General features: G+C 36.6%; 1 protein-coding gene across 5 annotated transcripts in view; it reads right to left on the reverse strand.

The window, feature by feature from the left end:
• The window catches only part of myo16 (myosin XVI), a 269,930-nt gene that overhangs the window by 61,394 nt on the left and 180,848 nt on the right, over positions 1 to 27,688 (reverse strand). For all 5 annotated transcript variants that reach the window (XR_009066237.1, XM_057851442.1, XM_057851443.1 and 2 more), the window contains 3 exons: positions 24,852 to 24,927; positions 11,754 to 11,923; positions 4,555 to 4,635 (listed from right to left, as the gene is read on the reverse strand). Coding sequence is in view for 4 of the 5 variants with exons in the window: in XM_057851442.1 (XP_057707425.1) it covers positions 4,555 to 4,635; positions 11,754 to 11,923; positions 24,852 to 24,927 (327 nt within the window). In the remaining variant the exon portion in view is untranslated. The remainder of the gene's footprint in view (positions 1 to 4,554; positions 4,636 to 11,753; positions 11,924 to 24,851; positions 24,928 to 27,688) is intronic.

The raw sequence follows: 27,688 nt of genomic DNA on the forward strand, positions 1-27,688 counted from the left end.
TCCTTTGTTGCCCTGGCTGTGTGTTTGTGATCATTGTCATGCTGAAAGACCCAGCCACGTCTCATCTTCAATGCCCTTGCTGATGGAAGGAGATTTTCACTCATAATCTCTCAATACATGGCCCCATTCATTCTTTCCTTTACACAGATCAGTCGTCCTGGTCCCTTTGCAGGAAAACAGCCCCAAAGCATGATGTTTCCACCCCCATGCTTCACACTAGGTATGAAGTTCTTCGTATGCAATTCAGTATTCTTTCTCCTCCAAACACGAGAACTTGTGTTTCTACCAAAAAGTTCTATTTTGGTTTCATCTGACCATAACACATTCTCCCAGTCCTCTTGTGAATCATCCAAATGCTCTCTAGCGAACCGCAGATGGGCTTGGACGTGTAGTTTCTTCAGCAGGGGGACACGTCTGGCAGTGCAGGATTTGAGTCCATGGTGGCGCATTGTGTTACTGATAGTAGCCTTTGTTACTGTGTGGTTCTGGGATTTTTGCTCACCGTTCTTGTTATCATTTTGACGCCACGGGGTGAGATCTTGCATGGAGCCCCAGATCGAGGGAGATTATCAGTGGTCTTGTAAGTCTTCCATTTTCTAATAATTGCTCCCACAGTTGATTTCTGTACACCAAGCGTTTTACCTATTGCAGATTCAGTCTTCCCAGCCTAGTGCAGGTCTACAATTTTGTCTCTGGTGTCCTTCGACAGCTCTTTGGTCCTGGCTATAGTTGCGTTTGGAGTGTGACTGACTGAGGTTTTGGACAGGTGTCTTTTATACCGATAATGAGTTAAAACAGGTGCCATTAATACAGGTACCGAGTGGAGCTTCGTTAGACCTCGTTAGAAGTTAGACCTCTTTGACAGCCAGAAATCTTGCTTGTTTGTGGGTGACCAAATACTCCACTCTAATTTGGAAAAAAAATCAAACAATGTGATTTTCTGTTTTTTTTTCCACATTCTGTCTCTCATGGTTGAGGTTTACCCATGTTGACAATTACAGACCTCTCTAATCTTTTCAAGTAGGAGAACTTGCCCAATTGGTGGGTGACTAAATACTTATTTGCTCCACTGCAGGTGAAAATGTAAAAAATGTAAAAAGGGTGACGTATATTTTTTGGGGAATGAAAGAGACAATTCAATTAAATCATTTAATATAAACACATTTGATGTGAAAGACGTTATATAATGGATCATGTAATAACGTGTAGAACATGAAAAATAACCTCAGTTACTTTGCCGAGTAACTAATTACTCTTACGTTGAGATGACTGAGTTACTAACTCAATTACTTTTTGGGAGAAGTAATTTGTAACTGTAACTAATTACTTTTTAAAAGTAAGATTAACACTGGCTACTGTGATGATGAAACTAATAATAAAATTTAAAGTTATGAATAACAACTATAAATATGTGCTCAGTTTCATAAGCTCTGTTCATTGTACCACAGAGCTGAGAATGTGTTCATTGATGTTGTTGATGATCAGTGTTTCAATTACTTTTTGGGAGAAGTAAATTGTAACTGAAACAAATTACTTTTTTAAAGTAAGCTGAACAACACGGGCTACTGTGATGATGAAACTGATAATGAAATTAAAAGTTATGAATAATAACTATAAATATGTGCTCAGTTTCATAAGCTCTGCTCATTGTACCACAGAGCTGAGAATGTGTTCATTGACGTTGTTGATGATCGTTTTTTTTGTTTTGTTTTGTTTTTGAAAATTTGTTAAAGTATTGTTGTCTTTAATTGTGCCGATTGAGTTTGCTATCCATGTAAAAGATTTACCGTATGTCAGCTGACACTACTCATGAGCCGTAAACAGAATGACCTATAAAAAAAAGTATTGTTAATGTATTGTTGGATATTAACTGACAGCGATATATATTAAATCTATTTGAACTGGGATGATCATGTTTCACTGCCATTGACGGCAAGAGAGGTCCAATGGAATTTCTTTGGGGTTCTGGCAGTGGCAGCCAGTCAAAATAGATATAGTGCCGTCAATGGCAGTCAATGAGAATAATAACATTTATAATGTTGTGATGGGGAACATGTAACAGGATATAAATTAAAAATTAAGAGAAATGCTACGCTAAATATTTATATTATATATATATATATATATATATATATATATATATATATATATATATATATATATATATATATATATATATATATGGCTGCAAACACATAAAGGCTGAAAAAGCAGTTTCTGCTCTTGCACCCCTCCTTAAAATAAACTCCTGTATTTTAAGTCAAAAGAACTGTTGTGTTTGATAAAACAATATGTCTATATGCTGCCATAGCAGATTCATGGCTCAGTAAGCCCCTAAACTATTTTTAATTTGTCCTTTTTACCCTGAAAACTCCTAGTATTTACAGACGTCGCGCAACCGCTTTTATTCCAAGCTAGCCATAAAAAGAAGGTAAGTAATTGTATTTATTAGGGCTGCAGCTATCGATTATTTTAGTAGTCGATTAATCGATGAACTAGTCAGTTCGAATAATCGAGTAATCGGATAAGGAACATGAAAAATTAAAATACCTGGGATGAGCCTCAAATGGTATAAAAAAATAAATAAACGAGGATCTATGTACAACAAAAGAACAATTGGCTAACTTACATAGCAAACGTCAGCTAGCTTAAATGCTATAAAATACTTTTTTTTTTTTTTTACAAAGCTCTTAACAAATGGTTCAGACTCATATTCCCACAAAAAAGGGCTAAATATACCTATAAATTAAATTACGAATGCATTAAAAAACATTAGCCCAAACAAAAACGTGGCTTACGTTGATCTTATCAGGGGGCAGTTGGATTCAGCCATGTGAAATGAGGCAGACCAGAGGGCAGTGTATCCACCCTAATCATTAAAACTAAATGTAAACACTTTCAGAATAAACCATTACAACGCCACTTTAATTAAACGAATACTCGAAGCAACCAAATTTACTTCGAATATTTTTTTCTTATCGAATACTCGAGTTAACAAATTAATCGTTACAGCACTAGTATTTATTATTAGAAATGTCTGTAATCTTTAGCTTAGAATCATTAATTGATGTCTAATATTTAGTTAAAAAAAAAAAAAAAAAAAGACTTTAAAAAATTATTTACTCGCATACTTTAAACTTTTAAACAAATTACGTCACAATGAAAAAATTTGCGTCCGTAAAAAAGTTACGGATATCTACCTCTTACGTTTCGCTTAATTGTATTTTTTTTTTGTTAGTCGCATTTTCTCCAAAATGTTAGATGATAAATAATCGATCCAAACAAAGAAAAATTGGAAAAAAAAAAACGTTTAAAAGGGTAAATATATGAAAAAGAACATCTCGACCACTCCTTGATGTCTGGTTTTCTGCATCGCGACCCTTGTTATATTACCATGTTTAGCCCATAAAATCCCCCAAAAATCCAGCTGTGGCCATTCACAGCTCAGTGATACATGCTACATGGACTTTTTGGATCAAAACAAGGTAAGAACGCGATAATCCCTCGTTAAAGTCATGGTGTCTGTAATTCTGCTCTCGCATTCTCTCACCTCCAGATAGGCTTTTGCTGTTTTTTTTTTTTTTTTTTTTTTTTAAATGCCCTCCTGTTAAAAAAAAGAATCCCCCCAGAAAATTGAGATTTTAAGCTTTCCAATGATGTATCACACATGCATATCGGACAATTTTGAAATTTGGCCAAATTGGGGGTCTCAGAGTGGTACTTCTACTCACCTGAGTGTTTTCCGCCATATGTATTTATGGTTGTTGATGGAAAACTCAATAAAATAGTTTATTGCTTTGAATTCAACATTTTAAGTAAATTGTACTTCAATTTAAGTACATATTTGATATTTTGGGGATTTAACAGTCAGACACAGAAGTATGAGTTAGCAAAACTGAAAAACTAGTTGAGATAACTAAGGAATTTGAGTTATGCCTACTTAAAATCTTTAGTTTGCATGACGATTTTAATTCTTACAGTGCAGAATTCCTATTTTACTCATCTTAAACGTTGGAAGATTCAGGCTTTTCTTTCCTTCTGAGTGTCCTGACAGCAACCCTCGTTTTTCCTCACGCATACTTAAATCTGCCTGCAAACAAGTGAAATGCTTGGCCGCCCACAAACGTCAACCTCGCCCTCTGCGTATCTCCAAACGTCATCGCCATCCCAAATACGTGCCATCTCGCCAGACAGGCAGGACGCGCGTCACACGGTGTTGGTTGTTCATTGTTCATTCATTCATGAGGAGGGCTTCAAGCATGGCCTCTCGTGCCCACAAGGCCGTTGTGATTGTCCAACACACTGGTCTCATTCAAAGAACGGGCGCTCCTTCTCTCAGGCGCCTTCCGTACAATTGCATCACGCCTTTCCAATAATATTATTCTTGTTTTATAAAGTTATATTACAAGAAAGTGTAAGATTGAGCGAATGGTCTTGAGGCTTTATGACGCAAAGGATGGCTTTGGCATGGAGATTATTCAAGGAATAACTGATTCCATAGAAAACAGATAACAATATTCGAACCTTTACATGCATAAAATTGAGAAATTTTACCCTGAGTTGGACTCCCACTGTGATAGGACCGCAGCGCTCAAGTCGTTGGAGGAAGGAGTTGGAGCCTTTTTTCTTCAACACCTGACATTCGAAACAAAATGAATGTGAATTTCACAATGACTGATCATGACTCGGTTAAAAAAAAAATGCGTCTTTGTATTGAATAAATCTTGATTAATAGTAAAATACTAAGTCACCAAAATATGCATTTTTAAAAATTTAAATAGATCTTAGTGGAATAATGAATCTCATATAGCCTACACAGGAACGAATATTGTTACATACTAGTATATTACAACATATAGTTACACATTACATATATGCATTTTATAAAATTTACATACGAAACATATACAGAAAATATCCCTGACCAAATTTGAAAGGCCAGTTACATAACATAAAGTGCCATTGCAGGAAATTCCTGTGCGTGCATAAAATGATCACTTGGAGGCAGCACTCTGCAGAGAAACAACTGATTGTAGCACAACGGAAGAAGAAGAGCTGTTTCTTGACGTCTTTTATTTTTTAAGTCGTCGGTTTATTATTCAGGTAGTCCGAAGGGTTACAACGTACCCAACTTAGGTGATTTTGACTTTACGACGCTGGAGTCTCGTCCGCCATTTTTGTCTCCAGTCGTTCTTATTTTTCTTTTTTCTTTTCTTTTTTTTTTTTAAATAATGATGACTTTTGTTTTGTGATGCTTGCTTTTATTTTGGCGCAGCAAGCATAGAGCAGGTAGAACTTCCACACGAGAGTAAGAGCGCATGTACACACGAAGAAAACATTTTCGCACACAAGGAAGAGCGCAGCCGAGTGAGAGAGACAGGGGAAAGAAAGCCTGAGCACACATTTGTTGCTCGTAAATCATCCACCGAAGCAACAATAAAACACCTTTAGTACTGCTTATTGTGCATTTTCAATTGTGGTCTAATACTTGGGGCGAGTTTATGTGATTGTTTTTGGTGATGCGCAGATGCTAACTGCTACATGCTAATCGTTTGTGTAGATTGTTATAGCTGTATCAGAAGCTTGTTATAAATGCAAATTTGAATTCCTGTCATTGAAGATGAAACTGATTTAATTTCATCTTTATTATAGTTTCATTCTGCAAGTGTTGATGTCACGAGCAGCTGAATAAAGTCAGCAACACACGGATGTCTGACATTGTCATTTTGGAGCTTAGCTCACTCTCTAGCTACGACTTAGCTTCAACATCTTGGCGACATCTTACCAGGAGGGTAATAAATGTCCTAAGTCCCTGTTTTTTTTAAAAAATTTTTTATATGTATTTATCAGGAAGTGTGACAAAGTTGCATGGAAGGCTCTTTGATTAAAAATGTTTTTTTTTTTTTTTTTTTTTTTTTTTTTAAAACGCGATTATATGTATTTGGTATTTTATTTATATTCTATTTACATTCTAACCCCAATGAGATTTATAATCCAGTATGGCAAATGTTTGGTTTCTCTTGCCCCCGCATCCCCGTCATTGTGCATTTTCAGCTGGTGCAATTTAAAGTCTGAAAAAATAAAGTACTAGTGAAACTTGCTTACAAACAACTTTAAAGCTCTTTTTACTCATTCAATATATATTTTTTGCCCTAATATCTTAACTCTTTCAGTGTCATTGACAATGACAGACGTTCGATCATGTGGCTCTTCTCATCATTGCGCTGTGAATATACATGAGTTTATCACTAGTACACCTGTAAATCATTTGAACTGGGAGCACCGGCAACAAATGAACAATTGTAGCATTTATTATGGATAAACAAACAAACAAACAAAAAAAATACCGTATTAGCCCGAATATAAGACGGTGTTTTTTGCATTGAAATAAGACTGAAAAAGTGGGGGTCGTCTTATATTCGCGGCCTAGACATTATACCCATTCACGACGCTAGACGGCGCCAGATATCATTGAAGCGATGTTCTGTCATGACAGATCTCAGCTACTCTCAAGTTTAACCAGTTTGCATTATTTCATTATAATGTTTTTCCTTATTCAGATTTGTTTCAAGACTACTTTTACAGTTAGACTTCACGTTGATGGTTAATGCAGTTATTTCAATTTTGTTGTTTTATCACAATAGATTGGTTTATTTACATTTCAAAAAACAGAAGCCATTCATTTACGAATGTGATTGCACTTTAGTTAACATATTTAAATGTTCAGACATTGAGATTTGATTGAGGCAAAATAATATGCTTTTTCTCTCAAATATATTGTTATAATCATGTTTCAGATTACTCTAATTATTTTCTGTATAAAAATTAATTTGGTGTTCAAAAAGTCTTTTTTTCAAACTTGAGTCTTGAAAAAGAGGGTGTCGTCCTATAATCAGTTTCATCTTATATTCGGGCCAATACGGTACTCAGTTTGCAGGAATTGGAAACAAACTACAAGTCCTTGTTAACTCATTGGCTGCCATTGACTGCACTAGACGTCCAATCCATTTTGATTGAGAGGGGCAAATGTTCATTCACTCCTTCAGTCTCGAGCCTTTAACAATGAATTGGACTTCTATCACTGTCAATGGCAGCTATTGACTTAACAGTAAATATTATCAGATACGTTATCTGTTTTTCTCGATGAAAGCAGATGATCGTCTTAATAACTCCAAATATGATTTTTGCAAACATCTGCTTTTACTTTGCAAATCAGTGATAGTTCCATAGTCCAATCTTACTCAGAACATACTTTTTGGTTCCAATCCATATTTACAGCTAAAATCTATGACTGTGAATGACTTAAGCCCTTTGTCATTTCCTGTATCATTTAAGTAAAAAACGTTTGCGTTGTTTTCTCCACTTATGGCATTACATGACCTTACGTTGCAAGGGTCCTCATGCAACCCTGTGTTGTACAAGATAATTAATTAGTGCTGTTGTTATGATGCATAAATTTTGACACCGATACTCAGAAAAATAATCTAAATTTGATACCATTTTTTATCAACTAAATAATAACAGAAAGTGAACCGAAATGAACAAAGTCACTAATGAAGAGGACTAGAAATACCCTCATATCAACAGGAAATGATCCAAAATGTACAGGATTGACACAGGAACACCCTAAAATGCACTGAAAATCAACAAGGAGTGACCTGTAATTACCAAAAAAATATAACATCTAGCGCCACAAACGCAGCCAATGAGTTAACAAGGAAAATGCTAAATTATCCTCCATTACTATCAAGAGTAGGGAAAAAAAATCAAATTTACCCCATGACAACACATTTCTGGTGACCTGTGTTCATGCAGAAACAAATAAATAAACGATTATCAATACTTCTGGAATCAAATATCATATCCAGATCCGGCTACAACATTTAACTATGAATACCTCGATACTTTTGACAACCTTACTACTAGTGTTGTTTTTATCAACAATGGCGATTACGAAAATATTTTGTCGACGAACAATTTTTTCATGACGATGATGTGACGATGGCGACTTAAAAAAATGTCTAGGGAGTCGAGAACATAATGAGACAAATGCCAGTTTTCGTCTGACGAGACGAAAATGTGACATAGTTTCCGTCATATGTTCAGAACGTGTGAAATGTTCATATTATACGTAGAGTACATCAGCTTGCTTCGTAGCAGTGTTTGGGTCGTGTCACTCATGTTTTGCTGTGCCTCTCCCTCACTTTCCTCCCTGGAGTTAAGAATGTGTTTCAAGCTAAGCTACGCTGCATCTTGCTTGTTTGGAAACGCATGGTAAGATTTGTTTTCTTATCTTGGCAATGTTACTTTAGCCTTTAAAGGTTCATGCTTAGTGATCATCACAAACTAAATATAACTTGTCTCGTTAGTATAGCATTCATGTTAGCATTAGCATCAACTTTAGCGTGGACAGCATCCTCTTAAACGCTCGGACAACTATGTACTACTTTTCCTGTTGTGTGTGTATTATAATCACAAAGTTGGCGTTGTCCTTTATATTTTGACTAAAACATTTGAATTTTACAGACAAAAACATTTTGAATAACTGTTGACTCAAACCACTGTAATTTTTGCACTATAAGGCGTGCCTGACTATAAGCCGCCACCCACCAAATTTGACATAAAAACGTCATTTGTTCATTGCTAAGCCGCACTGGACTATAAGCCACAGTGTAAGCCTCACTGTATTATGGAATATTTACATCAAAAGATATTAACCGGTGACACTTTATTTGACAGTGGTATCATACGAATGTCATAAGACCAAATGAACCACAATGAAGTTTTGAACCAATTGGTTACAAAGCTTCATTGCTTCAAGAAGCTTCATTTGGCCATCACTGCTCCCTTGGGGGAGACAGTCGACCTCTGCTGCCACCTGTTCTCAACACTGTCGTTGTCAAACATGCCTCCTACGATGCAATGCAGCGCTACAGATCTAAATAACAATCAAATTTCATGTCTGTGCTAATTATTTTTTCAGTTACTGTTCCAGTTGTTTCATTAATTGTGGTATTTGGTAACACTTTATTTGACTATGGTGCAGTCTTGAAAGTGGTTAAAATTACTTGCCGGAACTCCCCGACGTGAAGGTCGGTATTTATGTATTTATTGGGGGGGGGGGGGGGGGGGGGGTCAAAAGTACTGAAATGCAAAGAAAACCGTTTTGGTCAATTATTTATATAACACATACAAAAACTGATTTTCATTCAAAATTGTATTTTTTCAATGATTTGCAAAATAAAAGTTAACAAAAACAGCTATAACCCCAACAACCATCTCCCAATTTTTATTTTCCCTCATTCCCTTACATACCAAATGCCAAATCTCAATTTTAACTACTTAAGAACATAGGATGTACATTAAAATTGAAACATTTACTTTTTGTTTTTTTGATTATAAAGTAACATACATTCAGATAAATAGGTACAAATGACTTATATTATGCAGAGTGAAATGGAATATATTTTGAAGATTGCACAAACATTGACTTTTGTAAATCATAAGGAAATGAATAAGTAGCTTAACATAAATGGTTAAATATAAGTCGAAAGTGCACATTAGTCACGTTTATATGGAGCCAAATATTCCAATTGCAATCGGTTTAGATGTTCAAACCGAATAAATGTGTTCCATATAAACACCTCATTCGGAATGAACAGGCCCAAACCGAATGGAATTTCATTCCGTTTCACAGGGGTGGAATATTCCTTTTCCCAAACCGATTAGAAGTAAAATTATATCATGTAAACAGGGAAGCGGAATGGTGTCTGGTTGCGTTCTTTCTGCACATGCTCCGTACTGACGTGGTGACGTCACTTGGTGACGTAAGTAACGTCACTTGCAACATGGCTTCCAAGCACACGCACAGCGCACCTAATTGGAGTCCGGCGGAAAGTTTATATCCATGAATCCCTCCACCAGCCCACACAACTTTTTAAATGAACGGCGTGTCATTCTGAAGTTTTGTTTCCACTCGAAAAGTTAAAACAGCAGCTGATCTGACGATCGATCTCCATGTTTTGCAACATGACGCTTTGTTTTGATTAATCTGCGCATGTCAGACGGCAGTTGTCAAAAGTCCTTTCGGAATAAACGCAGACACATGTAAACGCTGGATCGGAATAGATGAAGTGACATGTAAACAGCTGATCTGAAATTTCCATTCGGAATTATTTGAATCGGTATGAATAAAAGTCAGCATGTAAACGTGGCTATTGACAGCTAAGATGTTCTGAAACTCCCCATCAGAGCAAATAAAACTAGATATGATAAATAAGCCACCTTTTGCCTGCATTGCCCTTTTTTTTCTCGTTGTTTCAGAAAACGTGCACATTTGAACCAATCAGAGCTAACTATCTCTGGTGATCACATGTCAGTATGTCAGCCAATTGAACGGATAAATGAGTCCAGGCGTTTTGCTTTGCTGCATGCACACATTGACGTGACTCGTCATTGTCAGACTCAGATAACTGCAGCAGCTCCATGCCGTCCTTGGAATAAAATAATAAATATCGGTGGAAACGGATTACTGTACACAAGCACTTTATTATGCTTGTTGTTCACACTTGTTTACTGTATGTACTGTAAATCCGATGTTGGTAGATTGTTTTCTTCTTGGAGATGAAATGTACGTGTGGCAGCTTAGAATTTTTTTTTTTACATAGCGTTTGGACAGTTGCCGTCATATTTTCGGAATCAAAGCACCGAATACCGGAACAGCGTTCTGGCCCTGAATCTTATACCGGAACTGCGTTCCGGCCCTGAATCTTATACCGGAACTGCGTTCCTGACCGTTCCCGCCCATTTTCACCCCTGCTGTGGTGCCATAAGACTGTCATTAGACAATCATGATTATGACATGACACTGTCGTGAGCATTAATGAATGCTTATAACAGATGTCATTTTGGTGTTATCCGGCAAATTATCCACTTTAAATGGATGTAAAAGATCCGAGCTGGACATGAATGGAGTTACTGACATAATTTTCCGGATGACACTTAGTGACATCTGTCATAAGCATTCAGTAATGCCCATGATAGTGTCATGTCATAATTATGATGGTCTTTTGGCAGTCTAATGACGTCGCTGTTAAATACAGTGTTACTTATTAACCCCCCCCCAAAAAAAAAAAAAAAAAAATCAACAAATAAGCTGCACTTGACTATAAGCCGCAGGATTCAAAATGAAGTAAAACAGTAGCGGTTTATAGTCTGAAAATTGCGGTAGAGAAAATTTCTATCAGATTTCGTCGACTAAAACTAGACGAAGGCGAACACATTTTGAAATGATTAAAATATTACGTAAGACTAATACCGGTAAGTATTTTCATTCAAAAGACTAAGACAAAAATTAGAAGGGACACCAAACACAACACTGCAAATGAGCCACAGATACAGAGCAGAACACCAACAGGAAGTGTCTTTAGTCACTCGCATGAGCGGAAAATAAGATTTGCAAAACAACAAAACCTAAGAAATGGGGGGAAAAAAGGGGTTGTTTGACACAATGATTTATGGGGAAAAAAGTTTTGTTGCTTGTGGATGCCATGGGAAATTTTTGTGTCATCTGTGTTGTGCGCACATGGTTGTCAGCCTTTTTTTTTTTTTTTTTGTCAGTACAGACCGTCCAAACAAATCAAATTCCCAGAGGTTTAAAAATAGCTCATGGTGGGAGGAAGTTGAAATTAGACCGTCGTGCCTTTTTCTAAAAATACAATGTCTCTGTTTCCATTGATTGACCAGCACTCTACCTTAGTTAGGTCATGATACCCCCTGTGTGGTCGGGGAGGTGGCGTCCTGTTGAGCAGCAGAGCGCCTTTGGGCCCCCTGAGTCCCATCCTGCTTGGGGCCGCCGGTACCAGAGAGCCGGTCTGAGTCAATTTAGCCTGGAACAGCTGCCGTAGCAAAACACTCTCGCTGGCTGCGGGGGCACAAAAAGAAGAAAACAAGAGTGAAAAGAAGCAAGCGCATTGGTGGAAACCTGGGGGTTGGTCCCTGTGTTAACAATTAGGGGGTACGCAGTGTTGTTGATTGAGAACAACACGTTCACATGACAGAAACAGCTTAACACATGGGCTGGAAAAAGTAAATAGAAATTGAAATGAATAAAAAATTCAAATTAGTATTTTATTTTGTATTAAAGATAGAATTGAAACAAAAATTGAAATAAACAGAATTTGAAATATAAAAAGAAACATTAAAACATTGTGAAATAGATATAAATGTTGAAGTAAATAAGTAAATGAAATTGAAAATAATAATGAAATAAATCCAAATTAAAATATATTTTAAAAATATTTGAAATAATTAAATTCAGTATATAAATACATTTTAAATGTTTTGACGGGGCTCAGCCCTCTAAGTGAAAAGAGTTTGGACATCCATTGCCATCAAGGGTAGCTAAAATCATAGGCGGAGTTTGACTTTTGGGGCAGAGGGGGCACAACATGTTGATGACCCCGAAATGCAGTGTCAGCAATAAAATCTCAAGAATATTTATGATAATAAAGCATTTTTTGTTTCCCATCATTCTTGAGCGGAATTCCAAATGAGGCTGATTAAGCTATACTTTTCACCAAGATCGTCATCCGTTGAATATGGTACGCCCGCCGGTGTCGTGCTAAAGTAGTTACCCCAGTCAAAAATTGTATCCCCTGGGCGGAGCCATATGGAGGTAGATTTATGACTTTATTATTCAAAGACGCAAAAAAAAAAAAAAGTTGCTTCAATACAAAAAAAAATGTGTTTGAATGCAAAAATAAATTCTAAACGAATTTTTTTTTTTTTTTTAATGCATGTGAAAGCTTTTTCTCTCAGATTTTTTTTTCCTTTTTTTTTTTTTTTAAGCAACTTTTTTGATTGAAGTAATATTGATTTGTGTTTGGGCCAAATTTTGATTATGACATTTTTGTCTTTATTATTCAATCAAGCAATCCTTTTTGTGTTTCGGCTATATTATGGGTAGGACTTTTGTGTCTAAATCATTCAATCCCAATAAAAAAAATAAAAATTCAATCAAAGAAAAAAATAATTTGAAAAATCAAATTGCCCTCCCCTAATTTTTTTTTTTTTTTTTAAATTATATGCAAAGCAAGTGACCGTCTAAGTTGCTAGTCACATGATCTGTTCGAAAAATAATTTTCACCCAATATAAAAATAGAATTTTTTTTGTTGATTTCATTCATTTTTGTTGCAGTTTTATTGCTTTACAACTTTTATATACCGTATTTTTTTGGCTATAAGTCGCAGTTTTTTTTCATAGTTTGGCTTGGGGTGCGACTTATACTCTGGAGCGACTTATGTTTGAAATTATTAACACATTATTATATAATTTCACATGTTATTTTGGTGTTTTGGAGTGACCCTGATGGTTTGGTAAACTTGTTAGCATGTGCTTTATGCTATAGTTATCTGAATAACTCCTAAATAGCTATGTTACGTTAACATGCCGGAAACCTTCGCATTTCGATGTTCATGCATCATGTAACATTATTATACCGTACACTTATTCAGCATGTTGTTCTCTATTGTATGTTTAATTTTAAATATCTTTTCAAGATGACATATCTCTTCTATGTGTTGGATTTTATCAAGTAAATTTCCCCCAAAAATGTGACTTATACTCCAGTGCAACTTATATACAGTGCCTTGCAAAAGTATTCGGCCCCCTTGAACCTTGCAACCTTTCGCCACATTTCAGGCTTCAAACATAAAGATATAAAATTTTAATTTTTTGTCAAGAATCAACAACAAGTGGGACACAATCGTGAAGGGGAACAAAATTTATTGGATAATTTAAACTTTTTTAACTAATAAAAAACTGAAAAGTGGGGCGTGCAATATTATTCAGCCCCCTTGCGTTAATACTTTGTAGCGCCACCTTTTGCTCCAATTACAGCTGCAAGTCGCTTGGGGTATGTTTCTATCAGTTTTGCACATCGAGAGACTGACATTCTTGCCCGTTCTTCCTTGCAAAACAGCTCGAGCTCAGTGAGGTTGGATGGAGAGTGTTTGTGAACAGCAGTCTTCAGCTCTTTCCACAGATTCTCGATTGGATTCAGGTCTGGACTTTGACTTGGCCTTTCTAACACCTGGATACGTTTATTTTTGAACCCATTGTCCTGTTGGAAGATAAATCTCCGTCCCAGTCTCAGGTCTTGTGCAGATACCAACAGGTTTTCTTCCAGAATGTTCCTGTATTTGGCTGCATCCATCTTCCCGTCAATTTTAACCATCTTCCCTGTCCCTGCTGAAGAAAAGCAGGCCCAAACCATGATGCTGCCACCACCATGTTTGACAGAGGGGATGGTGTGTTCAGGGTGATGAGCTGTGGTACTTTTACGCCAAACATATCGTTTTGCATTCTGGCCAAAAAGTTCAATTTTGGTTTCATCTGACCAGAGCACCTTCTTCCACATGTTTGGTGTGTCTCCCAGGTGGCTTGTGGCAAACTTTAAACGAGACTTTTTATGGATATCTTTGAGAAATGGCTTTCTTCTTGCCACTCTTCCATTAAGGCCAGATTTGTGCATTGTACGACTGATTGTTGATTGCTGACTTTTGGTTCTGCCCCCCCCCCCCCTTAAAATCCGCTTATGGCTAAAATACTTCAGTGAGGAGTAGAAGTATTTGCACCTGTTGTGATTTTGCAAGTTCACCCACTTGGAAAATAGGTAGAGGTCTGAAATATCAATAATAAATGCATTTCCACTCATAGTGACATAATTCTAAAAATCCGGAACTCAAATTGTAGGATTTTTCAATAATTTATTTGTAATTTACTGAGGTTCATAAGTATTTGTACCGCTGAGAATCATCAATAATTATGACACTCAAAGAGTTGTCATTCTACCTTAAAAAAGTCCACCTTTACCCCATGAGTAACCACCCATCCACCACCCATTTGAGCTCATTATTGTCAACTTTGCACCTCACAGTTAGTCATAATCCAACTGCTACCATGGGCAAGACCAAAGAGCTTTCGAAAGACACCAGAGAAAAAAATCGTTGAGCTTCACAAAGCTGGAAAAGGCTATAGGACAATTGGAAAGCAGCTTGGTGAGAACAAATCAACAGTTGCAGCAATTGTTAGAAAACGGAAAAGGCTAAACATGAATGATAATCTACCTTGGACTGGGGCTCTATGTAAAATCTCTCCTCGTGGGGCATCACTCATCGTAAGAAAAGTGAGGGCTCAGCCTTGAACTACACGGCAGGAGCTAGTCAATGACTTAAAGAGAGCTCGATGCACAGTTTCAAAGGCTAATGTCAGTAGAACACTATGGTGCAATGGTTTAAAATCATGCATTGCTCAGAAGGTTCCCCTGTTGAAGCCAGTGCATGTGTAGGCCCGTCTGAAGTTTCCCAGGGGCCATCTGAATGATGCAGAGGGGTCATAGGAGAAAGTCATGTGGTCAGATGAGACCAAACTATCACTTTTTGTTGCAAACTTTACTCGTCGTGTGTGGAGGAAAATGAGGGATGAGTACAATCCCTAGAACACCATCCCCACTGTGAAGTAAGGGGGTGGAAACTAGTGTTGGGAATCTCTGGCATGAAGCCGATTCGATATGTATCTAGATACACAGGTTATGACTCGATTAAAAAACGATACATTTTTAAGGCCAAGCGATTCGATACGATTCGATACAGTTTAAGAATGATACGGTTCGATACAGTGTGAAAACTATACGATAGTAAACATTTGTTGTGTGTGTTCGTACAGTATTTTAAACATATAAAAAAGACCACATTTCTAATAGCAACATTAAACAACAAAATTTCATACCAATGTTATGTTTTATTATTTTTTTTTTATGAAAAAAATAAAATAAAGCTTACTATATGACCGTCATTTTGTTGGATGCGATTGATAATAAAACAAAACTCCAGTGAGAGACAACAATAAAGTGAAGTAATTTAATTACTGTATTTCCTAGTGTTTTGAACACAATAGGTAAGTAATTTGAGTGCAAACTTTGAAGGTAAACATCTAACAAGCAAAAAATATTAATTACATGCAGCAGCTCTAGGAAAAAAAAGAATTAAACCTGCTAGTGCTATCATAAATAAATAATAAATTATGCTTCACCAATGGTATCATGATGGGGGAATAAAGCATGGCATTTTAGACAGACAGGTCTATAATCATTTCTTTAACCTTATACACAGCAAAGTCATTTACTTATGCCTGTGCTTCCACATTTTTTATTCCTCATCACTGTCCATATCTTTTTTGAAGGGCAGATTTTTCTTGAGGAAGATCAACTGATCCACATGTTCATGTTTGAGTAGACTGCGTTTCGTGGAAACAATATGCCGCCCTTTCAACCATTGTAGTGGGTTATTTTTCAGGGTTAAAAACTCACGATCTCTGTAACGCTTCACACTTCACTCTGTCCCATGCGAACAGATCTGGCTGCCTTCATCACTTCAAAGTCCGACTTTTGTTTTCCTGAGTGCGTTGAAAATCAATCACTGCATGTCGCTGGCGTGGTGCTCAAACTGTCCAATGTTTTAGCATGTTGCTACGTTGCCGCTACTAGTTTCGTTTTGGGCTCTGAAGAAAATGCTACGGAGCGTGTGTTACAGTAGTTTTGTTAGCTCTTGCGTTGTTATGACATGCCCGTGGCGGTCGGGTAATGACGGTGACTACTAGCAGTTCTGCCGAAATGCATGGGAAGTTGAGGCAAACACGACTGTGAGTGGTGCTTGTTCATATTATACCATGCGTGCGGTCACAATCTAAGTGTGCTGTGTGGTGAATGACACAAGCGCAGCATGTGAAGTAAAAGCTAAATTATTATCATATTAAGCATTGCATTGAACTAGGCCCTAGAAGCTGATTATTGTGCTCGCGATAGCCGAATTCTATCTCTACTATCGGTTCATTGAATATTTAATGGCTAATTACTGTCGAATGGTAACTTTAGTATCGATACAGCTGTATTTCTCACCTGTAAAACCGGATATCTGGTCGTATCGGTTTTTCGTTCTCAAGCTTAGTGGAAAGGTCATGCTTTGGGGCTGGTTTTCGGCAAAGGGGACAGGATGACTGTACAGTAGCAGAAATGTATCGTCATATTTTGAGCTAAAACCTCCCTCAGTCAGAGACTTAAAGATGAGTCGTGGCTGGATTTTTCAACATGATAATGATCTAAAGTACACAGCTAAGCTGACCAAGGAGTGGCTGCGTAAAAAGCATATCAAGGTTCTGGAGTGGCTGAGCCAGTCTCCAGACCTCAATCCAATAGAAAATCTTTTGACGGAGCTGAAACTTCGTGTTTCCCAATGACAGCTCCGAAACCTGACAGATCTAGAGAAGATTTGTATGGCGGAATGGGCCAAAATCCCTGCTTCCATATGTGAAAACCTGGTGAAGAACTACAGAAAGCGTATGATCCCTGTAATTGCAAACAAAAGCTTCTGCACTAAATATTAGCACTGTTTTTTTCAGGGCTACAAATACTTAGGAATCCCAGTACATTACAAATAAATTATTGAAAATTCATACATTGAGAGTTCCGGATTTTTTTGTTTTTTTTTTAGATTCTGTCTCGATGAGCGGAAATGCATCTATGATCAAAATTTCAGACCTCTACCTATTTTCTAAGTGAGTGAACTTGCCAAATCACAAAGGGTGCAAATACTTCTGCTCCTCATTGTATATTTTTTAAAGACAAAAAAAAGTTATTCACAGCCTACTCAGACATAAATTTATAAGCTAGAGCAGAACACTCATTCACCTACACCAACAAAGTGAGAAGGAATTTTTGATTACAGAGAAAAACACAATCACTTCAGTAACTGAAGGACTTAATTCCAAGGCTTAACGGCTTAAAGAGGGTGCATTCAAAGTAAGATGAGGGAATGCTCTTCTCATTCAGTGAAATTAGTGCCAGTCTCAGAGCGCCAAGAGTTACCAACTTACCACTGCTCAATCACCCAAGGTAAGATTCCTAATCAATTCATGAGCATTTTGTGGAATTTTATCATTCAACAAACAAAAGAGCGTTCAGCTGTAAAGCCCAAAAAAACTGACCTTGCACTTGAAAAAATTGCATCAAAAGATTGGTGACTGTTACAAAAAGAAATTAACTTTTTGGCTACTATTGACGCTAATAGAAGCCTCATGTTTTTGAACTGGGAGAGCTAGCGACAATCAATAGACCCAAACTCAATGGGACGTTACCTAAAACTCCTCTAAAATCAACCACCTAGAAATAACGCAAGAGCAATAGGAAGTGACCCAGACTTTCCCCTAAATGAACAAAAGTCAACAGGAGGTGACCAGGAAATGCCTATTATTAACTAATTTGCTCCCAAAAACGTATAAATATGTTCTATTTTTAATTGCTTTAGTGTCCCAAAAACGTATTTAATACGTCTTTTGCATTTTTTTTTTTTTTTTGACAAGAGGCGTCTATAGTTTCCGATCTATCTAAAATATAAAGCACAAAACTCAAAACCCATTTTAAAGCAATAAAACTGGCCACTGGATGTCAGTAGCGCATTTGGTAAGAACTTATCTCGGGGCAAGAAAGGAAGTGAAGGAAATTAGTCGGGAAACGGAAGTTGGAGGGATCTTGTGACGACGCGTGAGAATTTGATAAAAATGTGAATCGGGAAAAAAAAGGCAAACGACTAGAGATATCCCGATCCATCGGCATCCGATCGATCGGGTCCGATCACGTCATTTTCAAAGTATCGGAATTGGCAAAAAAATATCAGACTTGCCTTTTTTTAATTATTCATTCATTCATTTTCCATGCCGCTTTTCCTCACGAGGGTTGCGGAGGTGCTGGAGCCTATCCCAGCTAACTATATATTTTTTAATTAAATCGTTTTCTAATTGCATTTAACGTTACAAAAAATGTATAATATGTTACACTTATCCAGAGTCTTTAGTTTAGGCTTAAGGTAGGGTTATCGAATTTATTCCGATAACGGCAGTAATTAATTTTTTTAAAAATGTATCACGTTAAAATATTTAACGCAATTAATGAATGCGCTGCACAACCCACTCATGCATTGTCGCGCTCAATCTATAATGGCGCTGTTTTACCTATATAGAGAGCTAAAATGCAGCATAGAATGAGTAGAGTGAATTTTGGCAGCCTTTGGAGCTTTATTTTAAATGTCTAAAGCCTTACAATCCCTCTCCCTACGATTAGAAATATTGTGGGAAGCAATGTGGGGATGCAAGGTAGTAACTGATATTTTCTTAACACCCTATTTTATTTCCCAACGCAGAGAAGATATATCAATTGGTAGCACTAAGCACAGTCATGGTTGCACTTCCCATCATGCATTTGGGCATGGATACAGTATTATTTACTGAAAGCTCAACAAATACACTAGATGGCAATATTTAGTCACAATATATAAAGTCACATTTATCCTTTAAGAATTACAAGTCTTTCTATCTGTGGATCCCTCTCACAGAAAGAATGTTAATAATGTAAATGCCATCTTGAGGATTTATTGTCATAATAAACAAATACAGTACTTATGTACTGTATGTTGAATGTAAATATTCGTTTGAGTTTTATTCATTTTTTTCTTAATGCATTGCCAAAATGTATATGATTGGGAAAAATTATCGGGAATGATTGGAATTGAATCGGGAGCAAAAAAAAGCAATCGGATCGGGAAATATTGGGATCGGCAGATACTCAAACTAAAACAATCGGGATCGGATCAGGAGCAAAAAAAACATGATCGGAACAACCCTACAAACGACACTATAGGAGTGTTTTGAAAAGAAAACGAAACCATTGTTAAAGAAGGATTCAAAAAAATCTATCTTGATGAGACAGACGGTGACGTCCACAAAATCGTCAGGTTCCACACGCGTTCTGTGGAGCTCACGTTGCGTTACTCCTTAGCCCGAAGTTGAAACCAACGATGAAGATGATGAAAAAAGTGAGACCGATCTTGATCCGTACTCATCAGATTAGCCACGGGAGCAGCCGAGAGCCTTCCCTGTTGTTATGTGCGCAAATAGTTCAACAGTTCAATAGTTTACTTATGTGTAAATAAATTGTTACTTTGCGATCAAAAGCTCCATTTGTCTTGTTGTTTATCCTATTTTGTAAAAGGAAAACGTTATTCAGATGTTTGGGATGTATGAGTTTGACTTTTGTGGCGGGGAGGCAAAACATGTTGATGACCCCGAAATGCGGTGTCAGCAATAAAATTAACAAGATGGATGCTCGGTTAGTAGCTTAGCCCATGCTCGTAAATACTGGAATCCCAGCTATGTGTGTGGGGGTGTGCGTGCGTGCTTTAGCGCGAGCGTTTTTCTGTGGAGAAGTAGACGCCGATTTTTGCGTTTCGCAGAGATATCCAAAGTTTTTCCATTCACTTACACCCTCGCGAAACAAATCCTCACTGTGGTGATTTTGAAAATGGCGGCAGGCAAAACAGGAGACGGCATCCTTTTTAACTGAATATTCAAGACAGGAATATTTATAATCATACATTGAAAATGAGAGTTTTTTAGTTTCCCATTTTTTTAGGGGAATTCTAAATCAGTCTGCTTAGGACAGTTATGCTTTTGGCCAAGGACGTCGTCCATTCAATACGGTACGCACAGTCGTGGCTCTGTTGTACAATTAGCGTCTTTGGTGGGACAAACTGAAACTCCGCTAACCATTTTGCCGGTGCTCTCCAGCATTTCATGCTCCACATCTTCAATCCTTGGTTCTCGCTCAGTAGTTGTTGTCATTGTTTGAAAGCTTAGGTTTGAAAAAAAAGGTTATATTCATCTTGTTTCTTCTGTCCTCAGGTGGTTTTGGCTAAGCAAAGCAAATGACAATCTCTAAGGTGCAAGTCCTATGATCTGTTAAAAAATAATTTTAACCCATTATAAAAATATTTGTTCATTTCATTCATTTTTGTTGTTTGTTTTATTGCTTTACAACTTTTATAGACAACATTTTACCGGCAATGTCTTAATTTTAAATTCATATGCTGGAAAGTCATATACATGCAATGACATTTTCGGCCGTAATTCTGAGCCTCTTAATCTTCGCATAACACCTTGACCAAGTAAGTGACCTAAAATCAACAGGAAGTGATCGAGAAATGTCCTCTTTAGTGCTGCAACGATTAATCGATTAACTCGAGTATTTGATTAGAAAAAAATATTCGAATTTGTTGCTTCTCGTATTCGTTTAACTAAAGTGGCGTTGTAATGGTTTATTTTGAAAGTGTTTACATTTAGTTTTATTGATGAGGGTGGATACACTATCCTCTGGTCTGCCTCATTTCACATGACTGAATCCAACTGCTCCCTGTTAAGATCAACGTAAGCTAAGTTTTTGTTTGGGCTAATGCTTTTTAAGGCATTCATAATTTAGTTTATAGGTATATTTAGCCGATTTTTGTGGTAACGTGAGTCTGAACCATTTGTAAAAGAGCCTTGTAAATAAATGTTAACATTTTATAGCATTTAAGATAGCGGACTTTTGCATTCGTAATTTAGTTAATAGGTATATTTTTTGTGGGAATATGTGTTTGAACCAATTGTTAAGAATATTGCAAAAAAAAAACAACAACAAAAAAGTTAGCATTTCATCGTATTTAAGATAGCGGACTTTTGCTATATAAGTTAGCCAATGGTTCTTTTGTTGTATGTAGATCCTCATTTATTTTTTATATCGTTTGACGCTCAGCTCAGGTACGTATTTTAATTGTTCATGTTCCTTATCCGATTACTCTACTATTCGAACTAACTACTTAATTAATCGACTATGAAAATAATCGATAGCTGCAGCCCTAGTTCTCTTATTAACAGGGTTCTACCCAGAATAAACAGGAAGTGACCTGAAACTGCCTCTAAATAAACAAGAAATGTCCCAGGAATGGCCAAAAATAAAGAGAAAGTGACACAAAATTAACAGGGCGTGACTCGGACTAGTCCCAAAATAAAAAAAAAAGAAGTGCAACAAGAGCTTACTGACCATGGAATTTCTCCCTAAATTGCATTTTCTAGTTAAATTGTAATCTTACTCAAAAGCTTTTAAAACCATGACAATGAAATTGTGATTCAAGAATGATTCACCAGATTAGAGCTGAAACGAATACTCGAATAATTCGAGTAACTCGATTTAAAAAAATTGATCGAAGAATTTTCTCCGCCTCAAGGAATTGCTTAATTTGCCAGCTCTAAGTATGACGTTTTGCCCGGACTATTTTTAATGCTGCACAACGCGCTGACGTCACATGCGTACAGGAAGAATACAGAGGGGGTGGATATATTTGATTTCAACCATGCAGGAATATACTGTAGAGGTGACGCCGAAGAAGCCGACGAAAGCGAAAAGAAAGGCGCCAAGAAAAAGCAGAAAATGTCAAAAGTGTGGGAGCATTTCAAGCTGGAGACCAAGGCGAACACTGTTTCATGTATTCACTGTAAGCCAGCGCTTGCATAACACTACAGCACGACTTCAATGCTGCAGCTTCACCGAAGGCACCCCGTTTACTCCGAGAGCGGAGGAGCGATACTCAGGACAAGGTAAATATAAGTTAACGTAGCTCTAATAAATAAGATTACGTTACTGTACTTTGCTAGCGTAACATTAGCCCTGCGGAGGGCTAGGTTTCTACTAACTATGACTACTGTTGATGCGTGGCTAATGTGTCTTTCATACAGGCTTTATTTAATCTGTAAAAACACAGCACTGTAGAGTGATGAGGGTGTAAAATAAAAAACATAATAAAGCTAACTGTTAATTTTAGAGTTGTAGTCACTGATGGATAAAACACCAAGTAGCACTTGTCCCTAATGTGCCACAATACAGTAAGTATCAAACATTTATTTTGAACACTGCAAAAACTCAAAATCTTATCAGGACTTACAATTTAGACTAACTTAAAACTTAACTAAAACTTGAAAGGAGCTTGAGACAAATGGAAATTCAATTGAAACACGTGGGGAAAAAACACCTTTTAAGTGTGTGTGATCAAGCTAATGACATATTCATGTAAGAAATAAGAAATTTCTTTATAAGATCTTAAGTTTTTTGAGTGTAAGCCGGGAATTTGTTGAGGTTTTTCGAGTCACATTTGAGATTCAAATGTTGGCTGTTTTCAACAATGTACATCTAAAATAAAGACTGTCAAAAATAGTTCAATATTAGGAAAATGTCTTGTTTTATTATGTACAGTATATTTATAATTGTTCTTTACCTAAAAAAAAATATTTTATCCAATTACTCGATTAAACGATGGAATTTTCAGTAGAATACTCAATTACTAAAATATGCGATAGCTGCAGCTCTACACCAGATTACCATAATTTTCGCACTATACGGCGCACCTGACTATAAGCCGCCATTCACAAAAGGTGATACGAAAACAGCATCTGTTAACAGATAAGCCACACCGGACTATAAGCCGCAGCTGTCTTCACTGTATTATGGGATGTGTACACAAAAATATGTTAACCGAGAACACTTTATTTGAGAGCGGCACCACCATGAAGCTTTGAACAAATTGGCTTCAAAGCTTCATTGCTTCAAGAAGCTTCATTTAGCCATCACTGCTCCTTTGGGGGAGACAGCCAACCTCTTTTGCCACCTGCTGTCAACACTGTAGTCGTCCAACATGCTTCCTAGCATGTATTGCAGCACTACAGATGTAAATATCAAAATTCATGTTCTGTGCTCATTATTTTTTCAGTTACTGTTCCAATTATTTCATTAATTGTTAGTTATGGTATTTGGTAACACTTTATCTGACAGTGGCGCCTCAAGACTGTCATTAGACAATCATAATTATGACATGACACTGTCATGACGACTATTAATGAATGCTTATAACTGATGTCATTTAGTGTCTTCGGGCAAATTATGTCACTCTTGAATGGATGTAAAACATCAGAGCTGGACATAAACGGCGTTAGTAACATAGTTGGCCGGATGACAGTTAATGACATCTGTCATAAGCATTCAGTAATGCCTATTATAGTGTCATGTCATAATTATGATGGTTTTATGACGCGGGTGTCAAATGAAGTGTTACCAAATACCATAACAAGCAATTAATTAAAACACTGGAACTGTAACTGAATAAATAATTAGCATAGAACATGAATTTTGACTGTTATTTAAATCTGTAGCGCTGCAATGCATACTTGGAGGGATGTGTTGCCTATTAACCCAAATTAATCAACAAATAAGCCGCACTGGACTATAAACCGCAGGATTCAAAATGAAGGGAAAAAAGTAGCGGCTAATAGTCCAAAAATTACGGTAGTATGTTGCAATTCTCTAAAAAAATGTTCTGCTTCCACTTCCTTTCGTGTCATATTTATCTGAATATTTTTAACCTTATTCTTCTGCTGTTAGAATTGTCATGATGCTACTAGTGGATTTTGTTTAAACAATGTCTTAACCAGCTTTATTACAATTTTAAATATTTAATGTGGCTCAAATACTTATAAAAATAAGGCAAAATTGGGATAGAGAAACGTGCCAAATATGTCCCTATGTAACCTCTGCATTGTGTTAGCCTAGTCTGTTTGCGATTTGGACGCCAGGTCACAGCGAGGAGGGACAAGGGCCAAGTGTGAATGAAGGCCGGGCCTTTAGAAGATTAGCCACATCATGGAAATTATCGCAATTAGGCGTCCGTCCGCCGAGTGCGCCTGGCAGTCCCACAACGGCTGGTCTGTGTCCTCTGAACGGCGACACCTCACATCTGGCACCTTCCTCGACAATACGCGCACACAGACAGCGCGCACTCAGACACTGAGTGTTTTGGAGCGCTGTTGCTTTAGACATGAGTGGATCTTTGTGATGGAGTATGCGCTGACGCAACAATGTGCTCATACGTGTACTCACACTTCATCGTAAACAAGATGTTCTGAGGAAGGGAGTCCTTGTTTTTCATGAGCGAGCCTGTGAGGTCATACGCTATCTGAAACAAAAAAAGAAAAACACACAATTACTATTGTCAACATAGGCCAGTGATTCCATTTATGAAATAACATTTAAGTAGTTAGTGAGTGCTACTATGCCACAGTTACTGTGAGGTTAATATAAAAAGAGTTCATTTTTTGACCTGATCTAGTTCGTCTATCACCGTCTATGGCAGCCACTGAGTTAATAGAAAATGATGTTCTTATTCATTCTTTTATAATGCTGGTGCAAATGGAACATGTTTTTTTTTAATGAGTTGCAGCCTCTTTATTATTGCAATTTAAAGAAAGCCTAGGTCAGAGCAAGAGGGAAAAAATGCTTTCAAACTATTGTGCATAACAGATGAAAGGACGGCATCACAAAAGTATTAGAATTATGACTATATACCACCAATTGTAAATATGAATTAAATACAAACGGGATCATTTTATTAATAAGGATTCGAAAGATATGTTTTAAATTGCTGAGAATTTGAAACAAATGATATTTGTATTAACTAACACTCACACAAAATTGATATGGCAAAATAAGCAGTCCGTATGTATTCTGATCTACCGGTACATGTTAATATAAAGAAGCATGGGAAGAAACAAATTGAAATAAATAAATTTAAATAAACAAAGAGAAATGTTTGATTAGAGGTTGAAATAAATACTGAAATATTGACAAATATATATTTTTAAATGCATTAACTCTTTGACTGCCTTTGACAGTGCTAGGTGTACAATCCATTTTACTGGGAGGGGGCAAATGTCTCTCACAGTCAAAATGAATAAGATGTAGACAAATGTCAATGACGCTAAAACATGAGCATTCAAAGTCGGTCCTCTGAGTTTAAATTACTTGGATGTGTATCGTGTTGTTGGCAGACATGAATTAATTTTCACATGCCTGGTCTTTAATATAAGCCTCAATAACAGTTAAGTACCATATTGTCCCGAATATATGACGGCCCTGATTATAACAATACCCCCTCTTTTTCAAGACTCAAGTTTGAATTTTGAACACCAAATTATTTTTTTATATAGAAAATAATTATAGTGCATCTGAAACAAATGATTATAACAATATGTTTGAGAGAAAAAGCATGTTATTTTGCCTTTAAATATGTAAACTAAAGTGCAATCACATTCATAAATGAATTGCTTCTGGTTTTTGAAATGTAAATAAATCAATCTATTGTGATTAAACAACAAAATTGCAATAACTGCATTAACCATCAAAGTGAAGTCTAACTGTAACTGTAGTCTTAAAACAAATCTGGATAAGGAAAAACATTGCAATAAAATAAATAAAGAGTAGCTGAGATCTGTCATGACAGAACATTGCTTCAATGATATCTGGCGCCATCTAGCGTTGTGAGTGGGGAGAGTAGCTGAGATCTGTCATGACAGAACATCGCTTCAATGATATCTGACGCCATCTGGCGTCGTGAATGGGTATAATGTCTAGACCGCGAATATAAGACGACCCCCTCTTTTTCAGTGTTATTTCAATGCAAAAAACACCATCTTATATTCAGGCCAATACGGTATTTATTTCATTGTTTATTTAGTCATTTCTTTTTATTTTTTATTTTTTATGGAAATGTATAACAATCTTGAAATGAATATATAGACACTAAAACAACATATTTAATGACATATATTACTATTTTATTAGGTATTTACTAGGGCTGTAAAACGATTAAAATTTTTAATCGAGTTAATTATAGCTTAAAAATTAATTAATCGTAATTAATCACAATTCAAACCATCTATAAAATATGCCATATTTTCCTGTAAATTATTGTTGGAATGGAAAGATAAGACACAAGACGGATATATACATTCAACATACTGTACATAAGTACTGTATTTGTTTATTATAACAATAAATCAACAAGATGGCATTAACATTAACATTGTTAAAGCGATCCATGGATAGAAAAACTTGTAGTTCTTAAATGATAAATGTTAGTTCAAGTTATAGAATTTTTATATTAAAACCCCTCTTAATGTTTTGTTTTTATAAAATTTGTAAAATTTTTAATCAAAAAATAAACTAGTAGCTCGCTATTGTTGATGTCAATAATTACACAATGGTGCTTAGACCCATAAAATCAGTCGCACCAAAGCGCCAGCAGAGGGAGACGAAAAACACAAGTAACAAGTGGATATGACAGTGTGCTGTCATTTTGATCTGTTTGAACGGGGCATGTGAGTTAATTGCGTCAAATATTTTAACGTGATTAATTTTAAAAAATAATTACCGCCCGTTAACGCGATAATTTTGACAGCCCTAGTATTTACCATATGTAATTTTGGCATTCCCGGTCCTTCATAATATTATGCGTTAGTGCCAAATTATGTACATGATTGCACTAGCTCAGTGGTCTGCAACCTGTGGCTCTGGAGCCGCATGCAGCTCTTTGAAGCCTCTAATGTGGCTCAGTATTATATTGAATAAATGATTGTTCCAAAACTTAATCTGGCGCTTGTGAGATTTAATTAAGAATTTTAACTTCCTTTTAATCGGCAGATCAGAACAGGTTCATTGTTTTGCGAGTTTGTCAACAGAACACTCATGTATGAATTCACCAACTACATAAAGTTCCAGTTGTCACTCAGAAGGTGTACGCAAATAGGAATCACGGCCTTACATAGTTCACTCATGCAGCTCATGAATTCACCAACTATGTAAAGTTACTTTTGTCACTCAGAAGCTGTACCCACAAGTCTTTGCACTATTCACAGGCGCAAAGCCTACTAAAATGAGTC

The sequence above is a fragment of the Corythoichthys intestinalis genome, chromosome 12 (assembly GCF_030265065.1).
Source record: "Corythoichthys intestinalis isolate RoL2023-P3 chromosome 12, ASM3026506v1, whole genome shotgun sequence".
NCBI classification, from domain to species: Eukaryota; Metazoa; Chordata; class Actinopteri; order Syngnathiformes; family Syngnathidae; genus Corythoichthys; species Corythoichthys intestinalis.